The sequence below is a fragment of the Pituophis catenifer genome, unplaced genomic scaffold (assembly GCF_029215685.1).
Source record: "Pituophis catenifer annectens isolate HBS135680 unplaced genomic scaffold, rPitCat1.0.hap2 SCAF_6, whole genome shotgun sequence".
Taxonomy (NCBI): Eukaryota; Metazoa; Chordata; class Lepidosauria; order Squamata; family Colubridae; genus Pituophis; species Pituophis catenifer.
Genome location: NW_027256886.1, coordinates 76,726,726 through 76,740,366, shown reverse-complemented (window position 1 = coordinate 76,740,366; position 13,641 = coordinate 76,726,726). Strand labels below are relative to the sequence as shown.

Below are 13,641 nucleotides of genomic sequence, written 5' to 3'. Positions count from 1 at the left end.
GAGATAAATGCTGGCTGGATCCTCGACAGCGGCGCAGGGAGAAGCGTGCGCAGCAGAGGGGAAGGCGTGCCAGAGATTAGCTGAGTCACTGGACCACACCCCACAGGGTATAAATGTGGGTGTGGTGGTCGGTTCAGTTTGTGACGAGCAAAAACTAGAAATAATCCATGATCTCTGTGTTACTGGACTTCTGCCTGCCTTGTCGGACTGCATTTGGACTAATCCTTGTATTGCTGAAACTTTGCCTGCTTTATCGGAATTCTTGCAGTCTAATCTTTGTTTTGTGTGAGTAAAGTCTGAATTGGCAGCTAGCCACTGGGTTGCTGCCAGCTTTATCTTCAAAGACTTTGTCGTGTGGCTTATTAACTCTGGGCCGTCTGTGGGGGTGCGTGTGTGGGACGGGGACAGAACAGCTACAAAGACAAAGGAACACACACAAAAATCAGCTCACCACGGTCGAGTCCAGTTTAGGGCTTCCATCATCTGCCACAACAGTTAAGGTGTAAACATCTCCTTTCTCTCGATCCACTTGTCCTCTGACTGTAATCACTCCCTGCCAGAAAGAAATAAAAACATACAGGCCACCGATATCCAATAATGTCCACAGATAACAGAAATCCCCCAATAAATTACTTACGGTGATTCCATTTATTTTGAACAAAGACAAAGCTTGAGGATTAGTATTTGGGTCAAACTTGTATGTGATCTGGTTAAGGTTGTCGATGGACCGTGCTTGGACTCGTAGCACTTCAGAACCCAAGGGGATGTTCTCTGTGATGGTTGCTTCATACGTGATGTTTGAGAACTGCACAGCCTCATCTAATTCGTTAAGGAGACTGACATAAATGCTGCAGAACCCTTGGTTTTGAGGTGGGGCTTGATCTGTGGCGGAAACATTCATTAAGTAGCTCGTTTTCGTCTCGTAGTCCAGGTAGTCAATGGTGGTAATGAGGCCGGTGCTCTCATCAATTTCAAACTTGCCCTCAGATCCTGAGATGATTTTGTAATTCACTAGGCCTCCATTTCCTAGAGAGGGAGAGGAAAAAGAATGATTAGAAGCAGTGGTGGGTTGCACCCGGTTCGCACCAGTTCTATAGAACTGGTAGTAAAACTGGCAGGAGGCTCCGCCCACCGACCCCGACATCATCAAAACGCTTCTGCGCATGCACAGAAGAGCGCGCGTGCAGCTCCACTGCAAACCGGTAGTAAAGGTAAGTAGAACCCATCCCTGATTAGAAGGTATGTGGTTGGTTGTAATATAAGCCATGGCTCGCTTGTACAGGATCCCAAAGGAGTGTTTGAAAATCCCAATGAAGATACTCCACCTCTAAAGTTCCAAAACTTTTTAGTTTTCTATAACAGTGGAGTGTTGCAACGTGATTCGTTACGTTATTCCTGTGGTCTGCCAATCCTTGCCAGGCTTTTGTTCCTGCCCACCAAACTGATATATTCTCATGAAACCCATGGTTTGAGATGATCAGGATTGCTCCACTCAATGGGATTGCTCACAGTTTAGGGCACAACTCTAGTATTTTTGACTGACTTTCACTCATGGATGGGTTCTCAGTTACCTGTTGCTGCAGCTGTTGGAGGAAGACTGAGATTTTCAAAGGCTCACATAGTATGTTCTAACCCTCAGTGCAGGGGTGGGTTCTAAATTTTTTTACTACTGGTTCTGTGGGCGTGGCTTATTTTGTGGGTGTGGCTTGCAGGTCATGTGACTAGGTGGGCGTGGCTAGTTGGTCAGAGTCATTTCTGGAAGGTCCTCGCACTTACGACCAGTCCTCGCACTTACGACCCGACTCATTTGTTTGCTTTTAACACAGATCAGCTGTAGGACGGCCCTTTGAAGCCCTGCGGCAAGAGTTTAAACAGTTTTTTTCCCTCTAGTCATCAGCTGGGACTCAGGAGGCAGCAATAGATTGGGGGTGGGGCCAAATAAAAGGTAAGAATAATGTGGGTGGGTGGGAGGGCGGGGGGAGAGAACTGGTTCGGTGACGGCATATCGTCACCGCTACCAACTCGGCCGAACCGGACCGAACCGGGAGGAACCCACCACTGCCTCAGTGGAATGCTCAAATCTCTTCACCCAAATTTTCTTTCAGGTCTTCTGACTTAGGTTGGTGCTACACTCTAAGTACTTGTAATTTGAAGTTCTGTTGGAACTCCTTGCCTTCCACTTGCATTAATTTCCCTGATCAGATGTTTGCAAGGAAAAAAAAAAAAGACAAGAAGGCAAGAAACAACGGATGGAAACTAATCAAGGAGAGGAGCAACCTATAACGAAGGTTGGAATTCCTAATGGTGAGAGCAATCAACCAATGGAATAGCCTGCCTACAGAAGTTGCTGGTGTTCCATCACTGGAGGCTTTCAAGAAGAGACTGAACAACAATTTGAATGAAATGTTATAGGGCAGGGATGGCTAACCTTTTTGCCGTCGCGTGCCAAAAGCAGGGGGAGCGTGGGAGAATCGCACCCATGCGTGTCCACACCCATAATTCAATGCGCCCCACCCGCCACTCATGCGCGCACAACCCCCCATGCTCCTCCTGCTTTTGGCACACGATGGCATGATGGGCCCAGTAGGCCCGTTTTGCGCCCTCCCCAGGCTCCAGATTGGATCCTGAGGAGGGTGAAAACGACCTTCCCCACCCCCCTGGAGGCCCTCTGGAGGCCTGAAACAGCCTGTTTCCTGACTTCTGGTGGGCCTGGAAGGCACGAAAATCAGCTGGCCGGCATGCGCATGCTTGCTGCAGCTGAGCTAGGGCAACACTCACATGCCCACCGATATGGCTCTGCGTGCCACCTGTGGCACATGTGCCATAGGTTCGCCACAACAGGTATAGGGTCTCCTGCTTGAGCAGGGGGTTAGACTAGAAGACCTCGAAGGTCCCTTTCAACTCTGTTATTTTATATGTTCTAGGATATTTCCCCCGCCCCAAAAAGAAGCAAGCATTGCTATATCCCCTCCTGTGCGAGCTGCACTGGCTCCCGTTGGTCTTCCGAGTGCGATTCAAGGTATTAGTTACCACCTTTAAAGCGCTCCATGGCTTAGGACTGGGGTATATACGAGACCGCCTTCTGCCAGTAACAACCTCCCACTACGCTCCCACAGAGAGGGGCTCCTCAGGGTGCCGTCAGCCAAACAATGCCGACTGGCGACACCCAGGGGGAGAGCCTTCTCTGTGGGGGCACCAGCCCTTTGGAATGAGCTGCCCCTAGAGCTTCGTCTTAGCCCTGACCTGTGCATTTTTCGCCGCGCCCTTAAGACCCTTCTGTTTCAACAAGCCGGACTGGCCTAATGTGAATTTTAAATGGGTGTATGTGTGTTTTAAATTGAGGGCCAAATTTTATATATCTGATTTTAATTGGTTTTAAATTTTATAAATTCATGTGTTTTAATATGGCTGTACACCGTCCTGAGTCCCTCAGGAGAAGGGCAGTATAGAAATTTAATAAAACTTAAACTTAAACTTATATCACTGTTATAATTTTAATTCTCAGCAAATATGTTCCACTGGGGTTCCAGATGCACTTTCTGCATTTGTTTCCTTTTGCGTTACTTCCCCCCACCCCACATTATGGGGCCATTCTCCTTCTTTCTTATAATTCCAAATCCAAAAGTATAGGATTGGAATTGCTTGGAGATGCACGTATTAATCTTAGATAATCCACCCCCACATGCCCCAAATTCAATTTCTACTACCCATCCTGTTTTTTTTAAAATAATTCTATTAGTTAAAATGATGAAATCCAAAGGGAAGTCCCCTCTTATTATTTTATATTATTTATTTCTATTTTTAACTGACGTTATTATTTTTATAGATAGTTGTTAAAATGTATTAAATATAACCAACAACATGCAATCCTGATTAAGAGGAAGAAAGACTGAATTGAAATTAACATTTCAATTAACATTTCAATTAACATTTATTTCTTTAAGGCACCCATTGGGGAATCTGTTATTGCTTTTGCCTCAGCAAAAAAGAGACTTAGAAACTCTAATTTTATGCAATAGGAACAGATGGTTAAACACTCATTTTAGCTGTATGCTAAAGTCCCCATGGATTAATTTATTCCAGGAGCCGTGGTGGCACAGTGGTTAGAATGCAGTACTGCAGGCTACTTCTGCTAACTGTCCACTGCCAGCAGTTTGGCAGTTCGATTCTGACAGGCTCAGCCTTCCATTCTTCTGAGGTCAGTAAAATGAGGACCCAGATTGTTGGGTGCAATATGCTGACTCTGTAAACTGCTTAGAGAGGCCTGTAAAACACTGTGAAGCAGTATATACTCTGTTTACCCCCCAAAATAAGACATCCCGATAATAAGCCCAATCAGGCTTTTGAGTGCATGGCAATAAGGCCAAGCGCTTATTTCAGGGTTCAAAAAAATATAAGACAGGGTCTTAATTTGGGGGAAACATGGTATATATCTAAGTGCTATTGCTATAGTGATATTTACAGCAACAAAGCTGAAATTGGAGATTTCACATTCAAAATAATTTGACTGCTTCTTGAAGTTATTAACCAGGATATCTTGGAAATCAGGAGAGAAAACTGAGACATTATTTATTGGCTGCCGTTTGAAGCAATAGAAACCAAAAAACAACATTTAAATGTAGAATTCAGATTAACGATGGACAACTTTTTACAGCATTTTTTAATCTAGTTTTGTGATATTCAGTTATACCAACGGGACAGTGGTGAAATCCAATTTTTTTTACTACCGGTTCTGTGGGCATGGCTTGGTTGGCATGGTGTGGCTTGGTGGGCGTGGCAGGGGAAGGATACTGCAAAATCTCCATTCCCACCCCACTCCAGGGGAAGGATATTGCAGTATCCCCATTCCCTCCCCACTCCTGGGGGAAGGATACTGCAAAATCTCCACTCCCACCCCACTCTAGGGCCAGCCAGAGGTGGCATTTGCTGGTTCTTCGAACTGCTCAAAATTTCCACTACCGGTTCTCCAGAACCTGTCAGAACCGCTGGATTTCACCCCTGCAATGGGAGTTTTATAGTTTTGTTTCCCATGGGAAGACAGGCTTAACTGCAGATCTGAAATATGATCTCATGGAAGTCTTGGTGATGCATGAGAAAGCCATTTTAGAGACAAAGCGTAAGTCTCTGATCTTGTACAATGAAGTTGTTGGAGTAAAGTCCATGCTATTTTAATGGTGGCCATTGTGATAGGGTGTTTACACTTTACAATGTTATTAAGATCCTTTCCACCTTGCATATCAGAGCATTCTCAGTGGCAGGTTCTACTTAACAGGACTTTGTAAGGAAAGGGTAACCCAATTCCATTCCCTTTGCTGGGTTAAAGTAATTGAGATGATGTTATTGAATATTATGCTGTCCTGCCCTCTCTGTATCAAGCCGAGCATTCTGAATTCATAACACATCTGCTCATCCGTCATTGACTTGGCCAGAACAGACACACATTTTCTTCTTGCTGCAAATCAGCCTCAACAACTTCTAGGAGGGTTGCCAAATTTGGGCTGTAAATTTTAATTGCTGTAAGAAGACTGTGGGCTTAACAGTAGCAATGCTTATTTATTGGTTTTCTCTGGACTAAACATGATTCCTTATTTGTTTTATTAATTGTTTGGCTCTCATTGAATTAACTTATTTGGGTGTTCTGTGATTTTTTAAATTATTATTACGTTGGTCTTTGAGCATAAATAAATTAACTATATTGCTCGTTAGTACCTGTGGCAGATGTTCACTAGCCCAATTATTGAAAAGAAGAGGAGCTGGTATGCTAGTGCGCCCCTTTAATTAATTCCTTTTAAGATAAGTACTGAAGCAGAGAGACGCTTTAAGTTGGCACATCTACTCTGCATGTAGGCATTCAGAAACAACATTGCAATTAACAATTAAGTAGAAGAAGGTGATCTATAGTTGTTTTTGCCCATTTATCCCATGGCTATTCTCTGTAACAATATTTTAAGTTAACAGGGGTGTCAAACAGGTGGCCCGCGGGCTGGATGCGTCACATGCAGACCACGCCCACCCCAGCTCCGCAAAGGGAAAAAATGTTGTGATACGTCATGTGACAGCAACATGACCCAGCAAGTTTGATACCCGTGTTTTAAGTCTTGGATTTAATAGACCGTTTAAGGAAGGGTGTTCCTTCTCTATATTTATGTAATTTCCCTTGTTATATATAACGACCAGTCCGTTCCCACAGGGAGGGTCTCCTCAGGGTGCCGTCAACCAAGTTATGTTGACTGTCGGCGCCCAGGGGGAGGGCCTTCTCTGTGGGAGCCCCATCCCTGTGGAACGAACTGCCCCCGGAAATTCGTAAGATCTCCGACCTCCGGGCGTTTCGCTGCGCACTGAAGACCCTATTATTCCGCCAGGCCGGACTAACAACACAATAGCTTTTAAATTGGGATATTTAAATTTATTGGGGTTTTAAATCTGAGCCACTTTATTTAATTATTTTAAATTTTATATTGTTGTTTTGTTTGTGTTTTTAAACAGGCTGTACACCGCCCTGAGTCCTTCGGGAGAAGGGCGGTATAGAAATAAAATTATTATTATTATTATTATTATTATTATTATTATTATTATTATTATTATTATTATTATTATTATTATTATTATTATTATATCATCCTATGTCAGCTGTGCACGGATGTCACATGCTGCAAATTATGTCAATTGATCTAATGAAGTAAAACGCATCATTTGCACGTTTAAATCAGTGTGCAAATTAAGCATGTTGACTCAAATTGCATCTGGGTGCCCAAAATGATGGGAAAAAATGTAAATTTAATTATGAACATCATTGTACACAGCATTTTCTAAAGCAACATTAGCAAGATGTTAATTTTTCAGGAATTGGGTATGTCTAGCCTGGTGAAAAGAAGGACTAGGAGAGATATGATAGCAGCGTTCCAGTATTTGAGGAGCTGCCACAAAGAAGAGGGAGTCAAGCTATTCTCCAAAGCACCTGAGTGTAAGACAAGAAGCAATGGATGGAAATTAATCAAGGAGAGAAGCAGCCTAGAACTAAGTGATTTCCTAACAGTGAGAACAATTAACCACAGTTGCGTCTTTATATGTTGTGGGTGCCCCATCACTGGAGGCTTTTAGGAAGCGATTGGACAGCCATTGGTCCAAAATGGTATAAGGTTTCTTGTCTGAACAGGAGGTTAGACTAGAAGACCTCAAAGATCCTATCCAACTGTTATTCTATTACGCTTAAAATTCAAATAGATATCTTCCAAACTGAGCAGAAGTCTAAAATAAAAGAAAATAGTGAGTATATAAGAAGTGAAAATATTAACCTACAGGTCCATTGACTTCCTTACAATTCTGGATGGGGATTAACCCTAATCGATGTTGGATAATATTTATAGAATGGGTCGCATAAAATAATATACACAAATTCCTGATTTTACACCAACTATGAGGAATTGGATATTGGCGGAAGGCTTAGGTTGAAAGAAGCTATCCGAAAGCTTTTAAATAGCTACACTTTCTGTTCATCAATATGTGGGTGATTTTACCCAACATTACAGGAACTGGAATTTATCACAAAAAAGATATACATCTTAGGACTCCTAACATGGCTCATACATACAGAAAACTCTAATACTTTTCCTCCAAAGATAAATCAGGACAGGATCACTAACAAAGAAGACTATTCAAACTGCACTGCAGTGGCCAGCCAATGTAACTCTTCTATGGAATAACTATACCTGTATCACGATCTGTGGCCCGGACTACAGCAACAGATGTCCCAATTCCAGCAGTCTCTCGCAAACCCAGCCGATTATATTGTCTTTGGGTAAATACTGGTAGTTCATCATTCACATCTTCCACATAGACTATTACCTGGGAAATGTTAAAAATACAGATCATTTATTTGCTTGGAACCTGGATGGGGGAAAAAAAAATGGACAGAACATTCGTATTCATTACACCAAGATAAAGGACCGTATATAATCTTTGACTACTTGTTGAGAAGTGCATTTAAAATCATGGGTTGGGGTGTCAGAACTGCCACCTCACGCCTGTTCTCTGCAATCGCTTCGGTATCGGTCTGCCATGGACCCTGGGAGAAGGGTGAGAGGGAAGGGCAGCACTTGGGGAGAAAGTGAAAGTTACGGTGCCTGCCCAAGATGGCGTTTCAAGGTCGCTGCATGATGAACTGGTCCAGAATGTGGCCGCGCAGGTGGTTATGGGTGCAACTCGTTGTGCCCACGTGACACCCCTCTTGCGCGAGCTGCACTGGCTCCCAGTGGTCTTCCGGGTGCGATTCAAGGTGTTGGTCACCACCTTAAAGCGCTCCATGGCATTGGACCTGGATACCTTCGAGACCGTCTTCTGCCACCAGTAGCCTCCCACCGGCCAGTCCGCTCCCACAGAGAGGGTCTCCTCAGGGTGCCATCGGCCAAATTATGTCGGCTGGCGACACCCAGGGGGAGGGCCTTCTCTGTGGGAGCCTCTGCCCTTTGGAATGAGCTGTCCCCAGAAATTCGTAAAATCTCTGATCTCCGTGTATTTCGCTGTGCCCTCAAAACCTTGTTGTTCCGCCAGGCTGGGCTATCAAGGTAAAGATTTTAATTGGTTTTTTAAAAATGGGATTTAAAATTTGGGGTTTTAAATTGAGCTTATCATTTAATAATTTTAGTTATTTTTTAATTTTGTCTGTCTTTTTGCTTTTAATCAGGCTGTACACCGCCCTGAGTCCTTCGGGAGAAGGGCGGTATAGAAATAAAATGAAATAAAATAAAAAAATAAAATAAAATAAAATAAAATAAAATAAAATAAAATAAAATAAAATAAAATAAAATAAAATAAAATAAAATAAAATAAAATAAATAAATGAAAAGAATGCAGCTACAAGCCAGCCTATAATCAGAGTAGCCGTTTCCAAAAAATCTTCTTCAAAATTGATTGGATGATGGGGGACCAGCAATGGGGAAAAAGCATCCATTCACTTGGGATTTTGGCGTGCAAATTGCAGTTCTGGCTTTTCACTAGTGTATTTCACTTGGCTTCTAGTAAATCATACCTTTCTCAACCCAATGGTGTTAAAGATGGTTTTTACTTGAAAGCCTAAGTTAAGGCAGGTCTGACATGGAGTCAGAACCAAGTTGAGGAAGGGGCATCAGGACAAATACAGAATTAGAGTTTGCAGGTATTTATAACTAATTCAATAGAGTTCACATTACTACTTCCTCATAATTAATAAGAATTTCCCAATCTTATCACAGTACACGTTGTAATTTGGTAGAAAATTTCAGAGACATGGAAAGTCATACCCAGCAACTATATGTCTTAAGGATATGAAACAAAAAGCTAGATACTATATAGAATGATGGAGATGGGTTGTGTGATTATTGTTCACTCCTGGATAATGTTATTAGTGAAGGGCATTTGTGTTGGAGTTTAAAACTGGCTATAATTTTTAGAAATGGATGGAGTTTCAACAGCATGTTTCCAGCTGCCTTCTTGATTTTTTTTTTACTCCTCCTCCACCATGTGGACAACCTGAGGAATTGTTGAGGCCCGCCAGCAGAGCTGGCAGCAGATTCAGAGAGTGGGGAGATTGGGGAGGAACATGGGACAGTCCTGGAGTCTGGGGAAGGCTCTGATGAGGGCTCTGCGTCCAAGGCAGAGAGGGGGCCAGGGCCGTATGCCAGTTACCAGCTGCCTTTGGAGCCAGACATCAGTGAGGTAGATGAAGAGCTGGAGCCTGTTCCCAGTGTGCGCATGTGCAGAGTTGCCAGATGATGGGAACAGATAAAGAACAAGGGTCGACTTGGGAGTAAGGTCACAGGTGGACGATGAATGGCCCCCCCCAGAGCGAATAAAAGAGGAGTGAAAGGGGAGTTTGCAGGAGACAATTAGTTCATTCCTGCACTCTTGCCAAGTATTGCGGTGTCTGAAAAATATCGGCCTGGCCACTCTCCAAGTCTGATAAAGGTTGGTGATTGTGAACTATCTTGAAAGACTGTGGGAGAGGAAAGACTTTGCTGGAGAGGAATTCACTGTAAATTAAATAAAAGGGGTTTTTGTGGGGACAAGGAGTCTGCTTCATGGTTTGGGGAAGCCTAGGTCAGAACAGGAATATGCCGGTTAATGTCACAGAGAAGCAGAGGAGTCAAAATGTTGCTGCCCACTGTAATCGGCAGAAGAAGCAATGTAGAAGAACTGGAGGAACAATTGCTACCAAAAACGGTAAGATAAAAGAAACCCAAGTCTGGACTAGAACTGTAACTTGAGAAAACATATCAGACAAGAACCTCCCTAATTTTCACAAAGATAAAAGGGAAGGAGGGGGCACCTTCACATTTAAGGGTACCACTGATGGGGTTGTAATATTATATGATTATATATGTGGCTATAATATAGTATGATGATGAGAAAGAGCTACTGTCTTCTGGGGTGGGTTTTTCAAACTCAAGAGTACCAGATAGGGAAAGGGAACATTTTAGAATTCAGAAGACAGATCAAGGTTTGAAAGGGCCACATTTGCTGATCTGAAGAAGCAACAGTGGTTGTATATGCATGTATAGACCAGGGGTGGGTTCTAAATTTTTTTACTACCGGTTCTTTGGGCGTGGCTTATTTTGTGGGTGTGGCTTGATGGTCATGTGACAATTCTTTAGGATTTAGCAGAGGTACTGGTCTAGCAGGCTTTTAACTGTTTGCAGAGCTGTACCAGTCTACCCATTCGTTTTTGGAGGCCCCGGTCTACTGATTTGTTTTTGGTGGCCCCGGTCTACTCATTTGTTTTTGGAGGCACCGGTCTACCACCACACTGCCTTTTAACACTGATCAGCTGTAGGCCGGCCCTTTGAAGCCCCGCGGCAAGAGTTTAAACAGTTTTTTTTCCTTCTAGCCGATCAGCTGGGACTCGGGAGGCAGCAATAGATTGGGGGTGGGGCCAAATAAACGGTAAGAATAACACGGGGGGGGGGGACGGGAGGACCCAGCTCCCGAACAAAGAGAAACAGTTCAGTGACATCATATCGTCACCGCTGCCGGCTCGGCTGAACCTGGCCAAACCGGGAGGAACCCACCACTGGTACAGACACAAAACCACTTCTCATAATGGCATATATGAAATTTCCTTGCAGTCAGCTACAAATCCATATTTCTCCACCAGCCAAAAGGAATTATTCTGTCTTTAGCAGAATAATTCTGATCTCTTTTGCTAGGAATGTGCCAAGTTTACAGCCTTTTGCCTAATATTGACCTTACGAGCAGTCACTCAGAAACCATTCAAAGTTATAACGGACCTTCCTTGGGGCTACTTACAATCCGGATTAGAAGTCCCAAGGTTATTTCCCCTGCCCCAAGCAGACTTTCAGCAACTATAGGTAGTTCTCAACTTACGGCAGCAACTGAGCCCAATATTTCTGTGATTAATTTAGATATTTGTTAAGAGCCTTGGTAGTACAGGGGTTTAAGGCACCCTGTTATTAAGCTGCTTAAGACCAGCTGCCTGCAATTACTGCAGGGTTCGAATCTCGCCAAGGCTCAAGGTTGACTCAGCCTTCCATCCTTTCTAAGGTAGGTGAAATGAGGACCCAGTTTGTGGGGGCAATAAGCTGACTTTGTATAAATATACAAAAGGATGAAGGCTATTGCTGAGCACATTGTAAGCCGCCCTGAGTCTTCGGAGAAGGGCGGCATATAAATCAAATTAAAAAAAAAAAAAGTGAGTTTTGCCCCATTTGACAATCTATCTTGCCACAGTTCTTAAATGAATCACTGCAGTTCTTAAGGTAGTAACACGGTTGTTAAGTGAATCTGGCTTCTCCATTGATTTTGTTTATCAGAAGGTCGCAAAAGGTGATCACATGACCCCAGGACACTGCAACGGTCATAAATATGGGTCTGTTGCCAAGCATCTGAATTTTGATCACATGGGCACAGGGATGCTGCCACGGTCGTAAGCGCGAAAAAAGATGTGAAAGAGTCACATCTTTCAGTGCCATTGTAACTTCGAACGGTCACTAAATGGAGTGTTATAAGTCAAGGAGTACCTATATTCAACAACTGATTGGTTAGAAAAGGAGGCAACAGAGAATCCTTTTAAAGGGGAGCAAATGGCAGCAGGGACCTGCAGCATTGTTGGGGGCCTTTGCAATGACATCAAGGGCATTCAAATATCCACAGTGGGTGTATATGGCTAATCCTGTTCAATGGTGGGATTCAACATTTTTTTAATACCGGTCTGTGGGCGTGGCTTGGTGGGTGTGGTGTGGCTTGGTGGGCATGGCAGGGGAAGGATACTGTAAAATCTCCATTCCCTCCCCACTCCAGAGGAAGGTTACTGAAAAATCCCCATTCCCTCCCGATCAGCTGGGACTCGGGAGGCAGAGAATAGATGGGGGTGGGGCCAGTCAGAGGTGGCATTTACCGGTTCTCCAAACTACTCAAAATTTCCGCTACAGGTTCTCCAGAACTGGTCAGAACATGCTGAAACCCACCTCTGCAGGCTCTAGTGCAAATATTGTTCACGCTAGCCAACGAATAACAGAATTAATGAACAGCAATACAAATAATGGCTTCAAAGCAAAAACCATCCACACCTAAAACAAATGAAGCTTCAAGGATTGTGGGTCCCCCCCCCGCTTTAAAAATAATTCAATTCGATAGAAATTCAGCCATCTGTAAAATCAGAAGTAAGTAGCCTGTTGATCAACATCTATTTCTAGCTGCAGCCATCACTGTTACTACGGAGGAGAGAAAAGCCCTATTAATATCCTCTAAAAGGAAAACAACATCTCTCAGAACAATATGAATGAGAGAAGATGAATAATGGAATACGCCATGCCTTTTCTGAAGACTTTATTAGATCCCGCCTAACCACTCCGTTATCAGCAATGAATGTCACCAACAAGGCACTGAATTGTTAATTAGGAAACATATGAAATAATGAAAAATGGGTTGGAAGATTATTGAATATATTAAGCATAAATAAAGAGACTCCCAAATGTATCATTGGTATGAATGTGAGATCTATTTAAGCAATGTATTCTATTACAGGAGCCTGGCTCTCTATTAGGGTACTTGTTAAACTGTATTTATCTGCAGCCATATCTATTTGGAATGGAGTATTGTTTTAATCTAAACAATGTTAGAAGATACAACGCATAGGACATCTGTTGCATTAAATAGGTGAGCGGGAGGAGCAAAAGAATTTCAAAAAGTCCCACTGTTATGTCCTCCTCAAAACCTATTGACTTTGAACCCGAGACGTAGGTACTCAGCATCTACTCTGTAGCTACTTAGTATCTCATTTTATTTTTTTTTTTACAATTTAACATGAGATAAAAATTCGACCTACCCTACAGGTAGTTCTCGACTTGCAACCAGAGCTGAGCACAAAATTTCCACTGTTAAGCAAGACAGTTGTTAAGTGAATTTTGTCTCATTTTACGACCCTTCTAGCCACATTTGTTAAGTGAATCTCTGCAGTTGTTAAGTTAGTAATACCATCGTTAAGTAAATCTTGCTTCCCCATTGAATTTGCTTGCCAAGCAGTCACAAAAGGTGATCACATGACCTCGAGACAATGAAATTGTCGTAAACCCATGCCCAATTACCAAGGGTCTGAATTTTGATCATGTGACCATGGGGATGTTGCAACAGTCATAAGTGTGAAAAAGA

At 43.1% G+C, this 13,641-nt stretch overlaps 1 protein-coding gene across 1 annotated transcript in view; it reads right to left on the bottom strand.

Moving 5' to 3' along the window:
- Positions 1–13,641, bottom strand: part of CDH23 (cadherin related 23) — a 639,510-nt gene that overhangs the window by 133,637 nt on the left and 492,232 nt on the right. Inside the window, exons 30-32 of the mRNA XM_070946306.1 lie at positions 7,710–7,845; positions 638–1,026; positions 452–553 (exon numbers count right to left, since the gene is read on the bottom strand). Coding sequence (XP_070802407.1) covers positions 452–553; positions 638–1,026; positions 7,710–7,845 — 627 coding nt within the window. The remainder of the gene's footprint in view (positions 1–451; positions 554–637; positions 1,027–7,709; positions 7,846–13,641) is intronic.